The sequence below is a fragment of the Gracilinanus agilis genome, chromosome 4, assembly GCF_016433145.1.
Source record: "Gracilinanus agilis isolate LMUSP501 chromosome 4, AgileGrace, whole genome shotgun sequence".
Lineage (NCBI taxonomy): Eukaryota > Metazoa > Chordata > Mammalia > Didelphimorphia > Didelphidae > Gracilinanus > Gracilinanus agilis.
Window position 1 is genome coordinate 512,174,498 of NC_058133.1, and position 24,476 is coordinate 512,198,973.

Here is a 24,476-nt window from a genome sequence, read left to right on the forward strand (position 1 = left end):
CCTCACCTCAGAGGGCTTCCAGCCCTTACTTCTCCCTGGGTTAGGCGAGTGGGTTTTCTTCCTTTCCTCACTGCCCCCTTGGCCTGCCCTCTCTGTCCCTCACACTGCCTTTCCCGAGGCTGGCACAGACACACGCACTCGCCCCTCGTCCCTCTTCCTGGGTCCTTTCCACTCACCGGCAAACCTCTTCTAGGCCTCGAGGAAGTGCCTCACACTGGAGAGGGCTAAGAAGCGAGTCATCAGCTGGCATTTCTGCCCTCAGAGCAAAGCTGCTGTCCCCCTCTTAGACCCTGCCAGAGGGGGTAGGAGCCTGCCAAAGGAGGCCGGGCAGTGGGGATCCTGAGCCTGGGCAGCTGGGAGAGCCGCCTGCGTTAGCCATGCCCTGCTTGGCCCACGAGAGTGGGCAGACTGCAGCTGTCCGTAAAGAGATGCTTCCCAACAGTTAGAGCAGAACGAGCTCCCCTTCCCAGGAGGCCCTCCACTACTGGGTGACCTTCGATCAGAGAAGTGCCAGAGGAGATTCTTGGGCAGGGGCGGGTTGGCCTAGCCTGGACTACTCTCCAGTAGAGTGGAAGCTGCCCGAGGGGAGGCGCTCTGCCTTCTTATCCCCAGAGCCAAGCACGCATTTGGGCGCTGGATAAGTGAGGACCCGAAGGCGCCTCCTGCTAGCCTGCGGGGAGCTCTGCTGGAAGAGAGCAGCAGGAGGCGTGCCAGCCCCCTCTTTTTTCTCTTTATGAGGAGGTGCAGAGTCCAGCCATGAGTAGGGTTAAGGGCCCACCTCGGGGCAGAAAGAAAATAGCCGAATGGCAGCAGCCCCAAAGGACTGCTTGATGGGCAGCAGGAGGGGCTCCTGACTGGATGGAGGAGTGGAGGGATGGGAGCGAGGCCGGGGCTCTGCAGGAGGCTCGGGCGCAGGGCTCCCAGCTCTCCGGCTCTGCCTGGCTCCGGCTCTCTCTGGGTTTTTGTAATGAGGAAGTTGTCCACAGCTCGATTTCCTTTCCCTCTCAGAGCGTCTGAAACAGGAAGTCAAGGCAGCGAGTGAGCGCCGCAGCTGCACTGGGGACAGTGGACGCAACGTTTCAGGGGCTTCTCCTGCCCAGCGACCGGTGGTTTGGCCTTGGGGGTGAGCGGGCAGGGGTCGCCCCCCAGCCACGCTGCAGAAGCATCAGCGATGGTCCACTGCTGGAATCATGGGAATATCACCCGCTCGAAAGCAGAAGAGCTGCTCTCCAAGACTGGGAAAGATGGGAGCTTCCTAGTGAGGGCCAGCGAGTCCATCCCCCGCGCGTACGCCCTCTGCGTCCTGTGAGTATGGTGCCCCCTCCCCCACCACGATCCCCCCCGCCAGCCCTGGGGGGACCCTAGGCTCGCCCATCAAACCAGACGCCCAGGGGCCACGGGGAGTGGTGCAGACTCAGAACCAGAGGACCTTCCCTTCTCGGGGCCTCCTTTCCTTCATCTGTAAAGTGAGGGGCTTGGACTAGATGAGCTCCAAACCTATGATCCCAGGACCTGGATTCAAATCCTGACTTATTCCCTGTGTGATGTTGGGAAAGGCGATTTCCTCACTAGCAAAGTGAGAGTCCCACGTCTGATGGCGTCCCAGGTTGCTCTCGGTTCTACATTGGTTATCCCAAGCAGTAAAAGAATGGTCGGCCCAACCTGGGGCTTCAATGGGGGGGGGGGGGGGGGGCTGGGATTTTGTTGTTCAAATATATTGTGATTGTTATTGCTCCTCGGTAGGACCCTCTGCAGCTGGGGATCAGCCCAAGCCCTCACTATTTCCTGGGCCTTCCGTGTCCCCTAGAGAAGGGGAGTTCTGCTTGGTTGGAACTTTTCCCAGAATTCTCCTGAGAGCCAAAGTTTCCTCTAGCAGACGGTGCAGCTCGGGGAGGGGATGAGCTCCCTGACGTCCACAGGTCTCACTGATGACGTCAGGGTTCCCCGAGATGCTGGGAGGGCCAAGAGGAAACACTGGCTCGATTTCGGAGCTCGTCTAGTGAGGCCCAAGATCTGATCTCTGATAGGGTGGATGGTAGGAGGTCAAGAACCCTCAACTAGCAAACCTCCCGCGCCTGGCCCCGACCTCTGAATTGTTGTGGGTTTTATTTGGTGCTTTTAAAAAAAAGGCCTGGGTGCAGCTGGGAGGCTCAGGGCATCGAGCCGAGAGACAGGAGGTGCTGGGTTCGAATCTGACTTCAGACACGTCCTAGCTGGGTGACCCTGGACAAGTCCCTTAACCCCCATTGCCCACCCTTACTGCTCTTCTGCTGTGGCTCCCTTTACAGACCGAGCTTGAGGTGAAGAGATCTGCCTGCTGGCAGCCAGTCAGATCTGCCTGAAGGGCGACGCTCCCCCTTCTTCCTCCTCTCCCCAAAAGACGACGATCCAGTCGTTTCGGTCGTACATGTCTGAGTGCGACGGGCAGAGGTCTCCGCCTTGGCCACACACGTGGACACAAACCTCTCCATATTAAGGGGTTTCCCCCTGGGAGGAGTCTGCCATTGCCCATAGCACATAGCGAGTGGGATAGGATGTTGGACTTCAAGAAAGAGCTTGCTCTGCTGTTTACTAAGGAGGAGTGACCCTGGGCAAGTCACTTACTTCTCTGTGCCTCCGTTTCCTCATCGGTAAAGTGAGGGGTTTGTACCAGATGACTCTGATCCTTTAAGTGATCAAATACAAAACCAAAAATGAAATAATCTTTGCCTTTGAAAGGCTTCTAGGGAGGGAACCGGTATGGGGGAAAGAGAGCCGGGATCACCGAGGGGAATCATTCAGGGAAGGCTTCAGAGAAGAAGTGGCACCTGAGCTGAGCCTTGAAGAAAGAGCCAATGTAAGGATGTTGGCAAAAGAGGTCCAGGGATGGGGGTCTGCCAGAGGGAGTGTCTGGGAGCGAGAAGTGGAATTAACAGTAATCTGTTCGGCTGGAATACCACTGAGCCTTTGCCCATGCTGTGCCCCGGGCTGGAAATGTTCTTTCTCCTCAGCTCTTAGAATTCCAAACTTCCTCTTGAAGATACCTATAAGAACCCTCCTCTGTTCTCCCCTGTTGTTAGCATCCCCCCCCCGCCCCCACCAGCTCCTTTTCTTTTAAACCCTCATCACCTTCCATCTTAGAATCAACACTGGATATTGGTTCCAAGGCAGAAGAGAGGTGAGGGCTAGGCAGTGGAGGTGAAGTGACTTGGACAGGGTCACCCAGTGAGGCAGTGTTGGAGGCCACCTTTGAACCCAGGACCTCCTGCCTCCGAGCCCGGCCCTTGTGCCACCTTGCTGCCCTCTCTTTCGTTTCAGACTGGCGCGTCGTCCTCCCCCTCACAGTCAGTTCCTTTTTCTTTTCTGCTTTGCTCCTTTGTCTCAGGGCCCATCACAGAGCCTCGTACTTTGTGGGTGCTTCATCCATGTCTGTAGACTTGAATTGGGCCCAGAGTGCAGGAAGGGAGGAACGAGAAACTGCCAGGCTGAGGAATTTGTATTTTGTCCCAGAGATGGGAGGGAGCCACGAGAGACGTGAGAGCAGGGGAGTGACTTGGAAAAATGATGTAGGCAAAGACGCTGGAGAACCTGACTCGGGGAGCTCAGTGGGGCGGCCCCCGCGGCTGTCCAGGGAAAAAATGATGGGCTCCGAGAGCAGGGCGGTGGGATGAGTGGAAAGAAGGGATGGCGAGAGGGGGGAGACGCCGTGGGCATCATCTCGAGCTGGGGGCGGATGGCATGCTGGGTAAAGTAACAGGGAGACTCTGGGAATGGAGGTTGAGGTTTGGCCCCCCAGGACTGAAAGCTGGCTGGAAAAGGCGGTCGAGGGGCAAGGAAGGGTCTGGGCTGGCCGTCCTGGCTGGGAAGATGGTGCCACCCAGGACAGAAGCAAACCGCAGAAGGAAGGGTGAGCTAAGGAGCAGGGTAGCTGGGCGGCACAGCGCCAGGTCTGCCATCAGGAGGACTCACCTTCCTGAGTTCAAATCTGGCCTTGGACGCTTCGCAGCTGCGTGACCCTGGGCCAGTCCCTTATCCCACTTTGCCTCAGTTTCCTCATCTGTAAAAATGAGCTGGAGGAGGAAAGGACAGATATCTTTGCCAAGGACACCCCAAAGGGGGTCACAACCTAAATGGCTGAACAACCACCATGGGCCGTGCAGGAGGAGTGTCCAGCCAGCGTTTGGTGGGAGCTCCGGGTGCACCCCGAAGGCAACGCAGAGTCCTTAAGCGCGGCGTCTCCCGGGCTCCCTGGACCCGAGGACAGGTGGCAGATTTCAGTGCAGTCCGCCCTAACCTTCCTACTTGAAGCTTGTTGCTCAATCATTCCCTCATATTGTCACTCGAACATTCACCCAGGGAACTCGTTACTTCATCCCCCATTTGTTTATTTTTTAAACCCTTCCTTTCTGTCCTAATAGCATCTCTAAGGCAAAAGGGCAAGGGTTAAGCAAACAGGGTTAAGTGACTTACCCAGGGTCATACAGTTTGGAAATGTCTGAGGTCAAATTTGAACCCAGGACCTCCTAACTACAGCCCTGGTTCTCTGAGATCTACTGAGCATCCCATCCCCATTCATTTACCCATTAAGTCTTTCATTCATTCATTCACCAACAGTAAGTTCCTGGCTACTATGGTCAAGGCCCTGGGCCGGTGACTCATGGGGGAAACTAAGTCTAATGAGGCACTTGTCCCCTGATCTTAGAGAGCTCGCAGGGTAGAAAGGATAGAAGAGAACATGCACATGAGACTGAGAAGAAGCCAAGGAGCTGGGGTAGCCCTAGAGGACCAGCAGGCTCCTTGGGGAGTCCAGAAGTCCTCGACAAGACATTAGGTTGGATCTTTGAAGGGTCATCTTGTCCCACCTCCCTTTTTATAGATGAGGAAACCGAGACCTGAAGAAAGTAGGTGACTTGTTCAAGGTCACACACACAGGATGGAGTAGAACCAACGTTCAAATCCAAATCTCCAATTTCAAATCCAGAGTATCTCCCCTCAGCAGCACATTATCAGGATCTCCAAGGATCATTGTGTAAAGCAGATTCATTCTGCTTGGTTTCAAAAGGCAGAACTGGGAACTATTGGTACAGGGTGTGAGGAGGTGGGTGGACGCTACTATATCTGTATAAGTGGAAATTTTATATCCTTTAGACTTCATCTCCCAGAATTCTTCCCTCGTCGCCAAAATTCCTTTTCCTTTGAGTTTACCTGAGTCTTTTATGTTATTGTAGTTAAGTTTTGGGGAACACATCTCTTGCTCTCTCTCTTCCATGTAAGTGGTAAGTGCTCCCTGTTTTCTCTAGCTCTCTAGTTAAATATTAATAAATCTTTATAAATATTATACTTCGGAGATATTGAATATTAATTTTAAAATCTACATTTTGACAACGTATGAAGGGATTTAGAATTCTCAAGAATTCTGGGAGATGAAGTCTAAAGGATATAAAATTTCCACTTATACAGTATCCAAAGAAAAAAGAGAAAAGAATTTTTTAATTTTAAAATTTTATTTAATTAATTAATTTAGGACATTTTCCCATGGTTATAGGATTCGTGTTCTATCCCTCCCCTCTTCCCACCCCCTCCCATAGCCAACACACAATTCCACTGGGTTTTACATGTGTCACTGATCAAGACCTATTTCCATATTATTGATATTTTCATTAGGCTGCTCATTTTGAGTCAATATCTCTAATTATATCCACATCCTCCCATGTGATCAGGCAGTTGTTTTTCTTCTATGTTTCTACTCCCACAGTTCTTCCTCTGGATGTGGAGAGCTTCTTTCTCATAACCCCTCAGAGTTGTTCTGGCTTATTGCATTGCTGCTAGTAGAGAAGTCTATTACATTGGATTGTACCACAGTGTATCAGTCTCTGTGTACAATGTTCTTCTGGCTCTGCTCCTTTCACTCTGCACCAATTCCTGGAGGTCTTTCCAGTTCACATGGAATTCCTCCAGTTCATTATTCCTTTCAGCACAATTGTATTCCATCCCCAACAGATACCACAATTTGTTCAGCCATTCCCCAATTGAAGGGCATGCCCTCGTTTTCCAGTAGAAAATAATTTTCTAAAAAATTCTACCTTTCAAAAACAGAATGAGGGATGACTAACTGGGTGACCCTGGACAAGCCACTTACCTCCCATTGCCTAGCACTAATTGTTCTTCTGGCTTGGAACCAATACACAATATTAATTCTAAGAGGGAAGGGAAGGGTTTAAAAAAAAAAAAGTAGAATGGCTGTGCTTTAGGAGGTAGTGAGCTCATCATCTTTGGAGGTTTACCAGTGGACAAGTTGGATGCTTTGTAGTTGGGACGACGGTAGAGGAGATTCCTGGTCAGTGATGAGGTGGACTAGGTGGTCTCTTAGGCCTACTCCAACTCAGAGAGTCTGTGTCCTCAGATCTTATCCCACAGGGGTTCAACATGAGTCAGCAGGACCCAATGGGATCCTGGGCCATGAGAAGAGGAAGGTCGCTTCTAGGAATGAGGGGGTGCTAGTCCCACTGCTCGCTATCCTCACTGGACCTCGGCTGGAGGGCGATGCTCAGCTCTGGGCAGGATCTGAGGGCCAGTGAGAAGCCGGAGGAGATCAAGCAGAAGAGGGGAGCCTGGAGTCCCTGCCATATTAGAACCGTTTGAAGGAAAGGAGGGTGTTTGGCCAGGAGAAAAGAAGGCTCAAAGGGCAGGACAGGAGAGCAGGCTCCAAGCATTTGCAGGAAATTGGGCTTAAAAGGAAGTCTTGGATTTGTCCCATATTTCCCCGGAGAGCAAACCCGGGAGAATGGGGAGAATTCACAAAGAGGACCTTCTCATCAGCCCTAGTATTGCCGGCTAACATTTATATATATGGGAGGGAGCTGCTCTTATTTCTGCTATTTTACAGATGAGGAACCTGAGGCAGACAGGGCAAGCCAGACAAGGTCACCCAGCTGATAAAAGCCTGAGGCCAGATGGGAACTCTGGACTTCTGAGCCCCAGCCCATTGGGCCACCTAGCTCTTGAAGCTAGGACTGATATCAGAAAGCATTTCCTACAAGGAGAGCTACGAGACAACTTCCAAGGGTGGTGAGCTTCCCATTTCTGGAGGGCTCCAAGCAGAGTCTGGGCAAAATTTGCCAAGGATAGTGGAGAGAGGATTCCTGGTTAGGCGTGGATGGGACAAGATGGCAGCTGCTCCAGACCCGTCCTGCTCTGACATGGGACTATCTCTGTAACTGTCCTCTCCTTCGAAGCCTGGGGCCGGACACTTTCCCTTGGACTGGCCTGTGTGAGCCTAGGACAGAGGTATGAGTGTGAGCCTGCCCAGTTCCTAACGTGGGTTTGGGTGCTCCTTTGTTTGACCAGTATCTGTTGGCAAAGCTCTCTTCTTCTTGTTCAGTCAGGTCTGACTCTTTCGGACCCCATTTCAGGTTTTCTTGGCAAACATTTCCTGTTCTAGCTCATTTTACAGAGGAGGAAACTGAGGCAAACAGGGTGAAGTGACTTGCCCAGGGTCACCTATCTAGTAAGCGGTTGTGGCTAGATTTGAACTCAGGTCTTCCTGATGCCGGTCCTGGCACTCTATCCACTGCACCACCTAGCAGTCTTAACGTCAATATGGACAGAATTTGGGGCTCGATCAGGTCTGTACTTTTTGTCCTTCCCACACTCTTCCCCTGACAAAGAAACCCTTCCAAAGGCAGGCTAGACTCCCCTTCTGATGTTTTGTCTATTTTCAATTTTTAATTTCATTCTGCCCTCGACAAGTGCCTGATAAAATGAACATCTCTATATTCTATGTATTTCTATTTATATATGAGAGAGGAAAAGCCAGTTCTTGAAATCGCCAGTTTCTAATCTCTATAACTCTCCAACCAATTCAACATGGACCTTTCAAAGCTGTCCTGCTTGTCTAGGATTCTTCTGGCCTTCCTGCTGCTCTCTTCTGCCCATTTAGAAAAAATGCTTCCATCTGCCTCTTTCTTCTTGCCTTTCCGGAGGGAATCCTGCCCCTGACTCCCTTTTCCCTTCCCTATGTTGAAAAACAGAAAAAGAAAAAGACAACCTCGTAGCAAAGAAGCAGCCCAGCAAAGCCCGTCCCTGTTGGCATCCCCCAGATGTTCCCTTCTGCGCCCCGAGTTCATCATTTTCTGGCAGTAAATAAAGAACGAGATTTTGCATGGATTCTGAGCTGGTTTTGCAGCCGGGCGGCCGACCTCCTTTCTTCAACTTTTTCACATTTTCCTTGATGTTTCTTTCCCAATATAGCTCCTTCCTCTGCCGTCCCCAGAAAGCTATCTCTTAGAACCAGGAATAAAAGAGAAAAGAGTCGGCAGGTGGGGGTGGGAAGGGGCAAGAATTCGTTCTAGCTCATCAGCTGAGGCCAACTCTGTGGGCACTGGCCCAGGGTTACCTCCAGGAAGAAGGGAGGAGGACCCATTTTCCCATCTTCCTCGGGTCCAAGCTCAGTCTCTCATGCCGGATCATTCAGTTTGGGGTTGTTGCTGAGCCTGTCAGGTCTATTATTTTCCTGGTTCTGCTTTGCATCAGTTCGTGGGAGTCTTCCTAGGCTTCTCGGAATCCTTCAGGTCGGTCATTTCTTACAGAGCAGTAATAGTCCATTGCAGTCGTGCCCCTCGATTTGTGTAGACACCCCCCCTCGTGCCGACCAACGTCATTGCTTTCATTTGCATCCATCCCCCCCCCCCCCCCATGGAGTCACTTCTCCCCAAGGCCATTCTGTCTGGACCTTTGCCTTCCACTCAGGGAGGTGCCTCAGTTGGGGAGTCAGTTCTGTTCTCCTTCAATAAAAAGAGACAGGATGGATGCTCGAGGACCCTCTTGGGGCTGTCTAGAAAGTGGAATAATCCCAGATTTGGGGCAGGATGATCTGAATTCAAATTCTGCCTCTTCCATGAAGTAGCTGTGTAACCTTAGACAATGAATAATTATTATTCACCGCTTATAATAATAATAATAACAAATAGCTAACGCTTACATAGCACCTACTATGTGCCAGGCACAGGGTTAAGCACTTTACAATTCGTTTCTCATTGGATCCTCACAACAACCCTGGGAGGTAGATGCCTTTGTTATCCCCATTTTACACATAAGGAAACTGAGGCAAAAGTGACTAGCCCAGAGGCATACAGTTAAAAAATGTCTGAGGCCAGCCCGAGACCCTCTTCCTTACAGGTTTCAGAGGAGAATATTTGGAACATCTTCCTCACCGAGTCTGGTACGAAGGAGCCCCTTCTCTCTGGTGCTCAGTCTAGCTTTCTAACCCAGGGAGCCTTCATCTTTTCTGGGTCATGAACCTATTAGGCAGCCAGGCTGGGGAGCCGGGGAGGGGGGGCCCCATCTTAGAATCAGGGCTGGTTTTTAAGCCTTTACTTTCTGTCTTTGTAACAACGGTCTTCCTTTTTTCTAACCCTTCCCTTCCGTCTTAGAATCAAGACTGTGTATGGACTCCAAGACAGAAGAGCAGGCAGGGCTAGGCAGTGGGGGTGAGGTGGTTTACCCAGGGTCCCACAGCTAGAGAGGATCCAGGGCCACTAACAATTATCTTCGGAGACAGAAGGGGAAAGGCTAGGCTAATGAGGTTAAATGACTTGCCCAGGGTCACACAGCTAGAAAAAGTCTAAGATCACATTTGAACCCAGGACTTCCTGACTCTGGGCCTGGAGCTCTATCTATTATGCCACTTAGTTGCCCCAGAATCACGTTTTTAAATAATCAAAGGAAGTACTAAGCTTCATTAGAGGCTAAAGATGAGCCCCACCATCCAAGTTCAAGAGCTCCCGATCTCTGCTGGTGATAAGGACCTTGTTCTGAGATGAGTTTCCATTACTCACGCGGTGCTCTAAACAGAGGAGGCCGCCTCACTCTTGTCTCCTCTGACCCCCGTTCTTTTGGTTTGGGGTTTTTCTCTTTTAACCTTTGTTCTTAGATTCAATACCCAGGGCAGCAGAGCAGTAAGGGCCAGGCAATGGGGTGACTTGCCCAGGGTCACACAGCTGGGAAGTGTCTGAGGCCACATTTGAACCCAGGACCTCCCGTCTCTGAGTCTGGCTCTCCATCCACTGAGCCACCCGGCTGCCCCCCATTCCTTTGTAATGTTGTTTGTTCTCATGTTTTGAATGCCCTCACTCTTCAGCCTTGCCTCTGGGGCTCCCTGGTCCTTTAGCATTCAAATTTCCTGAAACCCAAGTGTTAGGGCTCTGTCTCTCTCTGTCCCTCTGTCCTTCTGTCTCTGTTCCATTGTCTCTCTCTGTTTCTGTCTCTCTCTCTGTGTCTCTGTCTCTGTCCCTCTGACTCTCTCTGTCTCTCTGTCCCTATGTCTGTGTCTCTGTCTCTCTGTGTCTCTGTCTCTGTCCCTCTGTCCCTCTGTCTCTGTCCCTCAGTCTGTCTCTGTCCCTCTGTCTCTGTCTCTCTGTCTGTCTGTCTCTCTCTGTGTCTCTCTGTCTCTGTCCCTCAGTCTCTCTCTGTCTCTCTGTCTCTGTCTCTGTCTCTGTCTCTCTCTCTGTCTCTATCTGTCTCTCTGTCTGTCTCTCTGTCCCTCTGTCTCTGTCTCTCTCTGCCTCTCTGTCTCTCTTTGTCCCTCTGTCTCTGTCTCTCTGTCTCACTGTCTCTCTCAGTCTCTCTATCTGTCTCTCTGTGTCTCGCGGTCTCTCACACCCAGAGTCGCAGTTTTTTCTCACCTCTGGCTCATTTGCATATCTGCCGGAGGAAATGTCACAAGAGCATCACATGGAAAGATAAAGAGAGGGGGAGGGGCTCGCCTCAGCCGCCTGGGGGCCCTTTAGGCGGGGGAGCTGCCTCTTGGGGCGGGGAGGGCTTTCCCCCTTCTCGAATGGAAGGCAGGAAGGCCAGGCCGGGCTCTCCGTGACTCAGCCGCGGGGAGAGGGAGGAGGGGGAGGGGCGCCAAGTGCCCTTCATCTCTCTCCTGAACTCGCTCCCGCGCCCACACAGGCTCCTCTCTGAGAGGCAGCCCGGCCTGGGGGACAGATCAAACCACTAACCTTTATTAAGCGCCTACTGTGTGCTGGGCCACGTGCCGGGGACCCAGAGAGACCCCTCCAGGAGCTTCCCTTGTGTGGCTCTGCCTTCGGGCATTTATTCGCTGCCTGCGGTGGGCCATGTGGAAGGGGGCAGCCGGGTGGCTCCGCGGACAGAGAGCCAGGCTGGAGGCGGGAGGTCCTGGGTTCCAGTGTGGCCTCAGCCACTTCCCTGCTGGGCAGGTCACTTCCCCCCCATTGGCCAGCCCTTCTGCCTCCAGAGTCCTGCCTGTAAGGCGGGAGGGAAGGGGTTAAAAGGCGGAGGGGAGTCGCGGCTGGGGGGGGGCGGTAAAGCCGAAAGGGGCCAGCCCGGACTCCAGGGCCGGCGCTTCTTTCTTCCGCTCCCCCTCCCCCTCCCCCGAGCCCCAGCTGAGGGCCGGCAGGCGGGCAGGCGGGGAGCTTTTCCTGGTGAACTTGAAAGAGCCGGAGAGCAGAGAGAGGAGAGCGGGGGCGGCGCCCTAAAGCCCGGCCCGGCTCTCACTTGTGTGCAAAGCCCAGCCTGGTCTGGGGGATCTAGGGCTGGCCTGCGCCCCCGGGGCCTCCCGGCGCTGCTCCTTTCACCGCCCCAGCCTCGGCTTTCCCGTTTGCAAAATGGGAACCCAAGACTGGAGCCAGCAGTCTTCAGAGGCGGCACATTCTGGATGCCCTGCACTTCCTGGGCAGTTAAGTGACTCGGGCAAGGTCACACTGACCAGGAAGCTGCTTGTTTCTGCCAGGTCTGACTCTTCCGGGCCACGTTTGGGGTTTGCCACTTCCTTCTCCGGCTCATTTGACAAATGAGGAAACTGAGGCCAACAGGGTGAAGGGATTTGCCCAGAGTCACTTATCTAGTTGGTGTCTGAGGTGGGATTTGAACTCCGAAAGATGAGTCTTCCTGACTCTGTCCTAGGTACAACGTCCACTCTTGAGGACCCCCACTTAGAAGGGAGATTCGAGTGCAAACTCTTGGAGGGCAGCTACCAGAGGCCAGCCGGCAAGAGGGCCCCAGGAAGTGCTCCCTAGTAGAGCAAAGGCTCCCTGAGGGCAGCCCTGGTTTCCCTTCAGCCTTCCTTTCTCCACTGCCTGCAGGCTGAACGCCAATTAGGGAATCAGAGAAACTTTCTGGAAGAGGGTGGGATGACTCTGGAGGTCACTAGCAAGATTAAGACGTGGAATCAGAGCTTACACCCTCAGTGACCCCCACCCCCAACCCTGGCCCTCAATGGTCTCATCTCTAAACTGAGGGGGTTCGATTAGGTGGCTTCTGGGATCCCTTCTGTCTCCCAGTCTAAGAATCTTGGGTTCTCTTTCTTTGGCTAGGAGGCAGCTGAGTGGTACAGTGGATAAAGCACAGAGCCTGGAGTCGGGAAGACCTGGGTTCCAATGTGACCTCAGATAATGCCTAGCTGGGTGACCCTGGGCAAGTCACTTCACCCCATTGCCTAGCCCTTACCACTCTTCTGCCTTAGAACTGATACAAGTATTAATTGTAAGATGGAAGGTAAGAGTTGAGAGAGAGATACAGAGACAGAGATACAGAGAGAAATACAGAGAGAGAGAGGGAGGGAGGGAGAGAGAGAGAGAGAGAGAGAGAGGAAGAGAGAGAGAGGAAGAGAGAGAGAGGAAGAGAGAGAGAATAGCTCCAGTTCTCCAGTCTGTTGTGATGATCCAATGAGACATTTGTAAAGCAGTTGTGCTGGCTCGCCAGTGTGAATATGGTTGTTACTTCTTATTAGCTAGAGGCTGGGTCTCCCTGGACTCCCTAAGGAATGAGGTACAGTGGCAAGTTCACTGCTCTGGACTCAGGGAGTTCTGTATCAGAATGCCATCCAATATACTTTCTACTGACTTTGGCTAAACCCTCAGGCTCCTCCTCTGTAAATTGGGGGTAACGATAGCGAGTGATTGTGAGAATCAAAAGAAACGAGACATGTGAAGAGCTTAGACAGTGGCCACTGTGATGATTAGTACTCGTCTCCCTGATACCCGGCCCTGCTGCTCTGGCTGTGGTGCTTCCCTTTGGCCAGTGAGCCCAGTGAGCCCCAGATCTAACTGGTGGAAGGTGTCCCTGAGGATGTCAAACCTCTGCTCCATGACAGCTAGCATTTTTTCAGACAGTCTGGTGTAATGGGGAGAGTCAGAAAGTCCTGAGTTCAGGACTTACCAGTGATGTCACAGCAGGCAAGTGACTAAACTTGTCTGAACTTTGGCAACACCCTAAAGCTTACCTACCAAGTTATTGGTGAGCCACTATCTGTGTTGGTGGATGGAAATTCTTACACTGAAAAACTCATAGATCTTTGATAGCATAGGAAGCAGCCGATGCCAGCTGGCACCAAATCCAAAGTCCCCTGTCTCTGGGCACGTTGTGTGTCCAACTCAGATCCTTCCAAGGGAGCTGATAACACAGATGCCAGCATTCCCTCTGGCAAGGACCATGACCCATTCTGTGTGACTCTCGTACCTCTCCTGCCCAAGTTAGATCAGAGGGGGAGGGAGAGAAGAGTGGGGGCTGAGGGGGATCTCCACAACATCCTGGAACCTCCTCTAATTTCTCTTGTCCTTATGAAGATGCCAGTGGAGCATTTGGGCTGTCCAGTGGTAACCTCACTCACTCCCTCTATGCCACCAGCCCATTTTCTTCCTGCTTTATTTGGAATCTTCTTAGTAGGTCCTTAATTGGGTCTCACAGCCTGCTCACACTCACCACTGACCTTTTCCTTGCCCTCTGTTTCTACCAGCTTAAAACTGAGTTCACTTAACCTCTTTGGGCCTCAGTCATCCCATCTGTAAAATGGGGCGTTTGGATTTAATTTCCTCTCAGGTCCTTTCTACCTATAAATCTATGATGCTAAGAGCATAAAACAAAGAGGAAGGCACGTTTCCCCTGGTTTGGCCATCCACTCCCCTTCCCTTGACCTTATTCTATAATGTCTCTCCTATCCCTTCGTGGCAACAGCTGATTCCCTTTCACCAGTGGGAAGTGCCAAATAAATGGCCTGTGTGAGGGGCGGCTGGGTGGCTCAGTGGATTGAGAGCCAGGCCTAGAGATGGGAAGTTCTGAGTTCAAATCTGGCCTCAGACAGCTATGTGACCCTGGGCAAGTCACGTTGACCCCCATTGTCTTAAAAAAAAAATGGCCTGTGCGAGCTCAGTGATGCACTGGCCCTGTATATAGTCATTATGTGCTTCTTTGGGTTTGGAGCTGTATGTACTATTGAGGCAGAAACTTCAGTGGGGCTCTGAAATCCATTTCATCCCATCTCTCCATTGCACTGAAGAGCATTTTAAAAAAAATTGTCACAAAATTGTTCAAAACAAAACTGATTTTATCTTTGTTTTGGGCTTGTGACTTTTTTTATTAGAGTAACAACAAATTTTTATTGTTATTTGTTGTTTTGTTTTGTCTTAGTATCAGCACTGGTAAGGGCTTAGGCCATGGGAATGAAGTAACTTACCCAAGGTCACAGAGAACCCAAGACCTCCCAGCTCTAGGTCTGGCTATCTATCTATCTATCTATCTATCTATCTATCTATCTATCTATCTATCTATCTCTTTTTTATTTTTTTATTTATTTTTTATTTTTTTAAACCCTTAACTTCTGTGTATTGGCTCCTAGGTGGAAGAGTGTTAAGGGTGGTCAATGGGGGTCAAGTGACTTGCCCAGGGTCACACAGCTGGGAAGTGTCTGAGGACGGATTTGAACCCAGGACTCCCCATCTCTAGGCCTGACTCTCAATCCACTGAGCTACCCAGCTGCCCCCTATCTATCTATTTTTTAAACCTTTGGTTTACCAGTAGAATTGCATGTTGGCTAAGTGGGGTTGGGGGGGTTTCGAGGAGAGGGAAAGAATATGAAATATGCACTATGGGAAAATATTCAAATAAAAACTTTAAAAAAATAAAAAATAAAGAAAAGATTACAATTTAGAAAATAAACTAAACCTTTGGTTTATATGGCACACTTGTAATCGTTCAGCCATTTCAGTCACATCTGACTCTTTGCGGGTCCATTTGGGATTTTCTTGGCAAAGTTACTGGAGTGGTTGGCCATTTCCTTCTACGGCTCATTTGACAGATGAAGAAACTGAGGCAAGCCTGCGGAAGTGACTTGCCCAGTATCGCATAGCTAGGAAGTCTGAGGTCAGATTGGAACGCATAGACCCTCCTAATGTTAGCCTCGGCGCTCCATCCACTGAGCCGTCTAGCTGCCCCCTTCATTCCCTCCCAAGTGGACCGACGTGGCCAGAAACATCATGCCCCAAAGTCCTCCGTCTCAGCCTGGCCCCTGGGGTATGAATTCTCATCATCATCTCTAGGCTCCCCAAAGACTAGCCTTTACCCTAAGAAATGGACTGCTCCGAGTTCTGACGCCGTGTCTGTCTGTCCCAGGTATCGGACTTGCGTTTATACCTACCGGATTCTGCCCAATGAAGAAGACAAATTCACTGTCCAGGTAAGATTACGTTCCTGAACGCGTTGCCTCATGATTGGGAGATAAAGAGGGGAGGGGGTGGGGGAGGGGAGGGGAGGGGGAGAACTCGAAGGAGGAAATGGCTCCCCAGGAGCCTTCTCATTCAGCATGACTGTGAGATGCTGTACTCGCAGCCTTCTCTTGGAAGGCGTTGGGCCAGATGGGGCGACATCTTCGCCGTAGACTTTTCGGGCCGATTTCTGTCGAGGATGGCGAGAAGCTGGCTGGGGACGATTATTCTGGAAGGGTGGCCCAGTGAGGGGCAGCGGCCGGGCAGAGGGAGTGTGCAGAGATGGAAGGACGAGGATGCCCCAGACTCAGAGGAACACGAAGCTCCTGCCCGGATGCTTCTCTGTCTCTTCTTCCCCTTTCTCCATTCCATCGTTGCCGATTGTCTTTGGAAGGGCAACTTTCTTGAGCCAGTTAGTTTGTCGATGGAGTGGTGAGAGGCTTGAGAAGAAAGGCGAGCACTTGTGGAGATGCCCTGAGGGAAGTGATGGCTCCAGGGTGGATGGTCGAATTACTGTGGCCATCAGGAAGTCCACATGGAAAGTCCTCTATGGAATTGTCTCTGGGTGGTTCTGAGCGTGTCCCTCGTGATTCTAAAGAAATCGGTGCTGCAAGGCCAGAGTAGGAGATGCAGCTGGAAAACTGGATTGTTTTTTAAGTGCTGAAGTTTCTTATTGGCCTCCAGGTTCCATGTGTGTCAACCATGTGGCAGAGTAACCATGACGATGACGGTGGGAGGCAGCTTTGATCCAGCACCAGGAAGGTGGCTGTTGGGTTAAACTCTGCCCTGTTATTGTTGCATTGTTTGGTCCTCTCTGATTCTTCACAACCTCACTGGGGGGGAGGGGGGAGTCTTCTTGGTAAAGATACTGGAGTGGTTGGCCATTGCCTCCCCCAGCTCATTTTACAGATGAAGAAACTGAGGCAAAAGAGAGTTAAGTGATTCACCCAGGGTCACGTAGCCAGTAAACGTCTGAGGCTAGATTTGAACTCAGATCTTCCTGATTCCAGACCTAGTGCTTGATCCACTGTGCCACCTAGCTTTTCTGTAGCAGATCACATCTGAAGAGCTGTGTTCAATTCCAGCCACTGCATTTTATTTTATTTTTTTTAATTTAAAAAATAAAACCCTCACCTTCCATCTTGGAGTCAATACTATGTATTGGCTCCTTGGTGGAAGAGTGGTAAGGGTGGGCAATGAGGGTCAAGTGACTTGTCCAGGGTCACACAGCTGGGAAATGTCTGAGGCCAGATTTGAACCCAGGACCTCCCATCTCTAGACCTGACTCTCCATCCACTGAGCTACCCAGCTGCCCCCCATTGCATTTTAGAAAGGACAAAGATACTACAAGTCCAGGAGCTGTAGTGGGGGGGGGGGGGAACCCAATGGCTTGGGGGCTTGGCTGCTCACTCCCTGTGGGATCTGGGGCCCAATTTCTTCATCTGCTAAATGAAGAGGTGGGGCCAGCTGGTCTCTGAGGTCCCCGTGAGCTCCACATCCTGTGTCCAGAGGAGGGTGACCAGGGTAAAGAGATAGCACGCCGTATGGAGATCAGTAGATCCAACTGGCCTGGAAAAGGTGAGGATTGATGGGATGGGGGGGGGGGGAACATGGTAGGTGTCTGTCGCTCCTCACGGCACAGTCACATGGAAGAGGGCAGGTCCCCCAAAATGAAGAGCTATGAGCCGGGGAGAGAGTTCAGGAAATGTCTTTCAGTTCTCTCTAGGGCTAAACTCTGTAAAACAAGAGCAGTCCAGGGAACAGAACAGGCTCTCTTAACAGACGGTGAGTCCCGCCATCTTGAAACCGTCCAAACAGAGGCCATCTAAGACTCGGTGGAGAGCTAGAGAAGGGTTCCTTGCATCAGATGGGAAATAGGATTGGGTGGTCTTTATGTTGCCTTCCCATCTTAGAGCTGACAATTCCTTGATTCTTGTTAACCCCTGACCACGGCAATTCTCAGGGATCCCATGGGTGCTCTGATCTTCAAAAAGGCAAATGAAGAATGTCAGGTGAATTACTAGAAGATCCTTGGCTAATTTGGTTGTGACAAATGCAAATAAAAATCATTGCTATGGGGCAGCTACGGGGCTCAGTGGATGGAGAGCCAGGCCTAGAGATGGGAGGTCCTAGGTTCAAATCTGGCCTCAGACACTTCCCAGCTGTGTGACCCTGGGCAAGTCACTTGACCCCCATTGCCTACCCTTACCACTCTTCCACCTATAAGTCAATACACAGAAGTTAAGGGTTTAAAAAATAAAATAAAATAAATTTAAAAAAAAATCATTGCTGGGGGGGCAGCTACGGGGCTCAGTGGATGGAGAGCCAGGCCTAGAGACCGAGGTACTGGCTTCAGATCTGGCCTCAGATACTTTCTAGCCATGTGACCCTGGACAAGTCACTTAACACCCCGCCCCCAATTACCTAGCCGTTAGTGCTCTTCCGCCTTGGAACTGATACACATATCGATTCTAAGACAAAGGTAAGGGTTTAAGAGAAATAAAACCCCATTCAGTGGCCGTCATCGAATTCCTCTCTGCTAGACTTGGCTGGAACTGGAGAAGCAGCTCAGACCAGTTTCCCAGCCAGGAGGTCTGTAAATCATTGACGATGATGGACACGTTCTGGTTTCTCTGAGGTTAGCGTAAATGGCCTTGGCGTCTTCCTCCCTGGCGGCTCAACTTTTCAATGAAGTCCAATCGATAAGCGTTTGTTAGGCACTACCCTGTGACTCGCTTCCTTCCCCAGCCCCCAAAATGTAGTCCCCTGTTCCAGTCAGGTTTCCAGTCCTGCAGCACCAGAAGGGACGACTCCAAGACTATTTGGACAGTGTCGGTCCCATAGAGCACCATTTTGTTACTGGAAGCTCCTTCCCCGGAGAGACTTGAGACAGGATTGCCTCGATCTCCAGGCTTTACAGTTGTACGTCCGCTTGGCTTGCATCATTATAGCTGTGGTTACATTTAAGATATGGCGACCACGTAGCTTAGCCCCTGACCCCTGACCCCCATCTCTCTTAAGGAAACAGCCTAAGAAAGGATTCTCTCCTGCTTCGAAAATGTGAGAGGTCTTCACACTTGGGTTCTTCCGGTAGAGTGTAGGCTTCAGGGCAGAGATGATGCCATTTTCGAAACGTAACCATAAATACTTTGTCTGCTCTATAAAAATGATTTCCTTTTTTAATATTAGAATGTGAACCAAAATTCCAAGTCATATGCATTGATGTGTAGAAAGCAGCCTTGGGGATCCTGTCACCTACGATCATAGACTCAGAAGAGTCTTTGGAGGTTATCCAGTTCAATCCCTCATTTTACAGATAAGGAAACTGAGGACTGGAGAAGCTGTATCACCCAAGGAGTAGTTGCAACTGGTGGATAAAGCTCTCCCTAGAGATAAGGGTAAAGCCTTTTCCTAATGCTAAAGGCAGATCCACTACCCAGTGTTCCTCTCCTGCCATTGTCTTCAAAAAGAACTTTAAGGCTGAAGAGAAACCAAAGACTGGATCTATCCCTTGCCCCAACGTACCATTGTTCTTCCTCAGTCAGTTGAGGAGTACATATTAAATGCCTGATGTCTGCTGTATGATCAAATGGTCATAGATTCATTGATCTAAAGTTGGAAGTGGCCCAAGAGATCTTTTCTTTTAGGATTGAGGACATGGAAACCACACAGGCAAAGGCCCAAGATCCTACAGGCTCAGTGGAAGATTGGTTTTATCGATGTGTCCAATCTCTTCTTTTGTTACTGCTTGAATTCAGGAGGGTCATGAGCATCCTGTGCTTTGGGGTTTCTCTCCGTTTGAAGCCTAGTGTTCATCCTTTTTAGCCCTGCCAAAGGATTCTCCAGGCCTTTTCTCAGAATAGAGCCTAGAGGAGGTGACTATCCTTCTTTGATTCTTCCTGAGTCACTATTCTCCATAACTTAGATAGTCTTGTTCAGTGGTCTGGGTCACAGAATCATGGAGCTGGAAGGGACCTTAGAGATCACTCGGTCCAATTGCCTTGTGTTTCAGATGAAGAAACTGAGGCCAAGACAGTAGAACCAGTAAGTAATGGAGCAGGGACCTGTACCCAAACCAGATTGAGGAGCCAAATCCAGGAAGAAAAAGTCAAATAGAATAAAGTCGAACTCAGGTTCAAAAGATCACTGGAGGACAGTTGGGTGGCTCAGTGGATGGAGAGCCAGGCCCAGAGATGGGAGGTCCTGGGTTCAGATGTGACCTCAGACACTTCCCAGCTGTGTGACCCTGGGCAAGTCACTTGACCCCCATTGCCTAGCCCTTACAACTCTTCTGCCTTGAAACCAATACAGTTTTGATTCCAAGAAGGAAGGTAAGGGTTTAAAAAAAAAGATCACCGATAAGCTTTTGGACAAGTCACTCCTCATCTCTGGACCTTAGTTTCTTCATCTATAAAATTAAGGAATTAGACTGAAGGAGATCTAAGATATTTCCGGTTCTTTTTTTTTTTAACTTTTACCTTCTGTCTTAGAATCAATACTAACTATTGGTTCCAAGATAGAAGAGCACTAAGGGCTAGGCAATAGGGGTTAAGGGACTTGTCTAGCGTCATCCAGCTAGGAAGTGCTGAGGTCAAATTTGAATCCAGGACCTCCCAGAATCTCTGGGCCTACCTCTCAATCCACTGAATCACCTAGCTGCCCATATCTTTCCAGTTCTAAAACTAAGATCCTGGCTTCTCTTCCTCCTCTGACTCCCTCATTGGGAGTATTCCCTAAGGTCTTCTCTCCCCTCTCCATGCTGATTGCCATGGCAAGCTTACTCGACCTTATGGCTTGATCTCTCCTTCACTGACTCCCAAGTTCACAACTCTCACCCCAGCCTCTTTTGAGGTTTAGTCTTACATCTGCAATAGCCCATTGGATCTCTCCATGTGGACATTCATGGTCACCTCAAACTGCTCACACTGACAATGCCACCGTTGTCTTCCTGTCCAAAGACCCCTCCCTTATTTCCATTCAGAACACCAGAGTTCTCTCAGTGACTCAGATTCCAAACCTTGGTGCCATCTTTGCCTTCTTGCTCTCCTTGGCAAACTTCGACCCAATGAATGAACGAATTCTACTGTTTCCCTTTTCACAGCTCCTCATGTTCCAGATTCTTTTTCTCTTCTCCCTGCCAACTCCTTCACCCCAGTAATTACCTCCCACCTAGACCCACTTCTATGGCTCTCCTCTCTTCCTTAATCTTTTCCCAATCCTTTCCACAGAGAGAGTGGGGAACATGTCAGAAATGGCCAAAGTGTCGACATGTTTACAGGAGATTCAAGGGTAATCAGTTGAGAACGTGGCGACCACGGAGGCTATCTTTCAATTTATCAAGCAGGCATTTACAAAGTGTCCACTTGGTAGTTGCCAAAAACCACCAAGCATTCGTTTCCTGTACTATCACCAGATCTGACTCTGCTCTAGTAGGCTCTCAGAAGGGAGGACAACCACTGCCCTGGCTGCTGGGGACCCAAAGACAAATGGAAGCCAGTCAATCAGCAAGCATTTCTTAAGCATCTCCCTACTACCTGCCAGGCACTATCCTAGGTGTGGGGGACTGGAAGGCAAGCGTGAAATCAATGAACAAATATATTCATATATTCTTGCTTTGTAGCAGCCCTGGGGAAAATACAAAAACACACATGAAATAGTTCCTGCCCTCGAGGAGTTTCCATTCTGTTTGGAGAAAAACTACATGTATTCCTATAATTATATGCAGAATCTGCCCAAATTCAATGAGACCTAATTTGGGGACGGGGGCCACATAGAAGCTGGAGGTACAGGCAGCTGATCACTTCACTTTAGAAATATTGCCACGTCTTCCTCACTGGCGCTTTTGCCTTTTTCTCTCCTCTCTTCAATCTATTTTCTTTTTGCTACACAACTGCTCGACATGTGCCCCTTACCCTTCCCATACAGCCCCTAATAGCTTCCCATTGCTTACCAGACCAGTTCTCAGCCTGGTCTCTACTTCCTTTCCCAGCCTTGCCTCCACAATGTCAAATGTCATCCATTGATTCCTTGTTCCCCATGCCCATGCAAAGGGTTCAAGAATAGTCCAACCCTCTCCTCCCCCCCCCCATTTTACAAATGGGAAAACTGAGCCCCAGCAAGACCATACGCTCATAGTACTATAGCAGGAAGGGACCCCACTGGCTTTCTAGTCCAACCAACCCATTTTATGGATGAGGAAGATGAAGGGGTTGGATTAGGTGGTCTAATTCTTGTTTAAATGACTTGTCCAAGGTCATGAAGGTAGGAAATTAGTTGCAGAAGTGGGACTTGAACCCAGATTGTAAAAATAAGTCATCTTTGGTTCGTATGCCTACCATGTTTCTTGGCTACCATTAAAGTCACCAGCAGTTTTGATCATTGTTCCATGGTTTTAAGCCAGGAAGCCTCATGGGCATCCTGGGATCAGTTTTAGAGCTAAAAGAGACCACAGAGACCATTTAATCCAACCTCCCCCTCATTTTACAAAAGGGGAGGCTGAGGCCCAGAGAAGTTAAGCGCCTTGCTAAGCCTTATGAATATGGAAAACCTCCAATAGATTCTGGGGGGGGAGAGAGAGAGAGCTGTATTTGGAAAGGGAGAAAAACCACTTTTCCTCCTTTAAATGTTCTTATTAACATAAAACTGTCTCCATGTCCCAATTATTGGGAGCCTGGGAATGATATTTTTATATTTAATTACATATTGCTAAATTGCTCTTCCCCCTCCCCCCACCCCACCTTGCTCTTTTTCCCTTTGAAACACATGTTCTGGGAAGATGACAGTGACAGCAGGCATGCTCATGCCCCCAGAGCAGCCCATCAGCCAGCCATCAGCCGGCTCACCAGGGAACAGCTCCAGAAAGGAGCTCCAGCTGGTAATGAGTTTCTCAGCCCAGCCCGATGCCCCTGGCTCTTGCCTTCTCCTAGGCACAGTCATGCAGAGAGTGAATGAGAGCATCTCCGTATCCTGCCCGTTCCTGCTGTCACCCACCTCCTCTTTCTTCCTCTCATCATTGACGCTCATTTGGCATCTGTTGTCTCCCAAGACACACGCACACACATCCACCCCATTCTCTAGCATGGCACACTGGGAAGGGTCCTACCTTGGGAGTCAGAGCATCTCTGGAGTGTATGATCTCTGTCAAAGCCGTTACCCTCTCTGGGTTTGTTTCCTCAACTGAAGAATATGAAGGTGTAGAATGAGATGACCTCTAGGGTCTCTCTAGCTCTAACTCTACAATTCTCTGAGGCCCCCCCCCCTCTGGCTCCATTCCCTTGACCCTTAAACGAGGCTGTTTGGCCAGGTAATGTCTAAAGCTTTAAGTCTATGACCCCAGATAATCACTCTGCCCTCAGTTTCTTCATCCATGAAATGGGAGGCAGGGTTAGACTAGATGACATCAAAGGTATCTCCTGGCTCTGGATCTATGATTTTAGGGTTCCAATGACTTGGCTTAAAAATTCAAACTGTGGTCTCACACTGCCTCTGTGTCCTCAGGGATGTCACATAACTTCCTTGGGCCTCAGTTTCTTTGTCTGTAAAACGAGGAATTTGGATTTGACGGTGTCTATTGTCTCTTTCAGCTTAGAGTCTATAAATCATTCAATAACAAGTAAACATTTATTAAGTACCCACTGCATGCCAGGCACTGTGCTAGGCACTATCAGTCAGAAACAAGCACTTATTAAGCACCCACTTTGTGCCGTGAACTCTACTAAACATTAGGGAAACAAAGAAAAAGGCACAAAGAGTTCCTGCTTTCAAGGAACTTATACTTAGTTGGGAAAGACAATGCCTGTGTGAATGGGTACATACAAGATACATAGCGTAACATCCGTGATCCTGAGAGGGGTTAAAGCTGCAGGGGCACCATGGAATTCTGTGATGCAGCTTTAACCCCTCTTAGGATCATGGATGTTACAATAGGCGCAGACGATAAGTAACTTAAACCTAATATATTCATCCGTGAACACCATGCATTATTTTCAGAAGCCTCCACACTTTACCAAAGACCATGGGCAGCATGGTGCAGGGCCAAGAGCATTAGACTGGGAGCTGGGGGACCCTACCTCTGATTCTTTCTCCCCATAGGACTTTGGGCAAGTTGCTTCACTTCCCTTGGCCTCAGTTTCCTTCTCTGTAAAATGAAGGAATTGGACTCAGTGGTCTCCGTGCTCTCAGTCTATGACCCTTTCCTGTTTTGCCTCCATTGCTGTCCTGCTGCCACCCCTCAGTGAGATGGGAAGGTGACCTTGAGTGTGTGGCGTGAAGACCAGTAACTCCCTGACAAGACTATAGGATTCCGAGTGTGAGGCGGGAAGTGGCCTGAGCCAGCTGAGGACCAGCCCACGCCTAGAGATGCTCCTAAGGCCAGCCTCAAAGAGCTCATTGGACCAGTTGAGAAGCTCAGGATGATGGTTTCTATGTAAGAGGCAGCACGGTGTCATCGGTGGAGTTACCACTAGGTCTGGAGTCAGAGGACCAGAGTTCTAATCATGGTTTTATAATTTACCACCTCATTTCCCCTCCTTGGGCCTCAGTTTCCTCCCATGTAAAATGAAAGTGTTAGATTAGATGGTTCCTGTGGCCCCTTCCAACTCTATAGCTATGATCTTATCCAGTGAATAGGATAAAAATAGTATTTACACCTCATAAAAAGGCAGAGGTGGGGAGCCGAAGTTCAAGTTTAAGTTCTGCCAACTTAGTAGCTAACTGTGTGGTACTGGGCAAGCCTCCTCCTCCTCCATCCTCCTCTCTGGGCCTCCACGTTCTCCACAAAAATGAAGAGGTTGGGCTTTGTTGGTGTTGTTCAATCTTCAGTTGTGCCCAACTCTCCATGACCCCATTTGGTTGTCTTGGTCGAGATACTTAGTTTGCCATTTCCTTCTCCAGTTCACTTGATAGATGAAGAATCTGAGGCAAACAGGGTTAAATGACTTGCCCAAGGTCATACAAATAGGAAATGTCTGAGGTCAGATTTGAACTCTTTTTTTT

The 24,476-nt window shown here is 49.9% G+C and overlaps 1 protein-coding gene across 1 annotated transcript in view; it reads left to right on the forward strand.

Annotated features, from left to right (window-relative positions):
* Positions 1 to 1,171: 1,171 nt before the first annotated feature.
* INPP5D (inositol polyphosphate-5-phosphatase D) overlaps positions 1,172 to 24,476 on the forward strand; it is a 135,179-nt gene continuing 111,874 nt past the window's right edge. Inside the window, exons 1-2 of the mRNA XM_044675669.1 lie at positions 1,172 to 1,305; positions 15,391 to 15,454. Of these exons, the coding sequence (XP_044531604.1) occupies positions 1,172 to 1,305; positions 15,391 to 15,454 (198 nt within the window). The remainder of the gene's footprint in view (positions 1,306 to 15,390; positions 15,455 to 24,476) is intronic.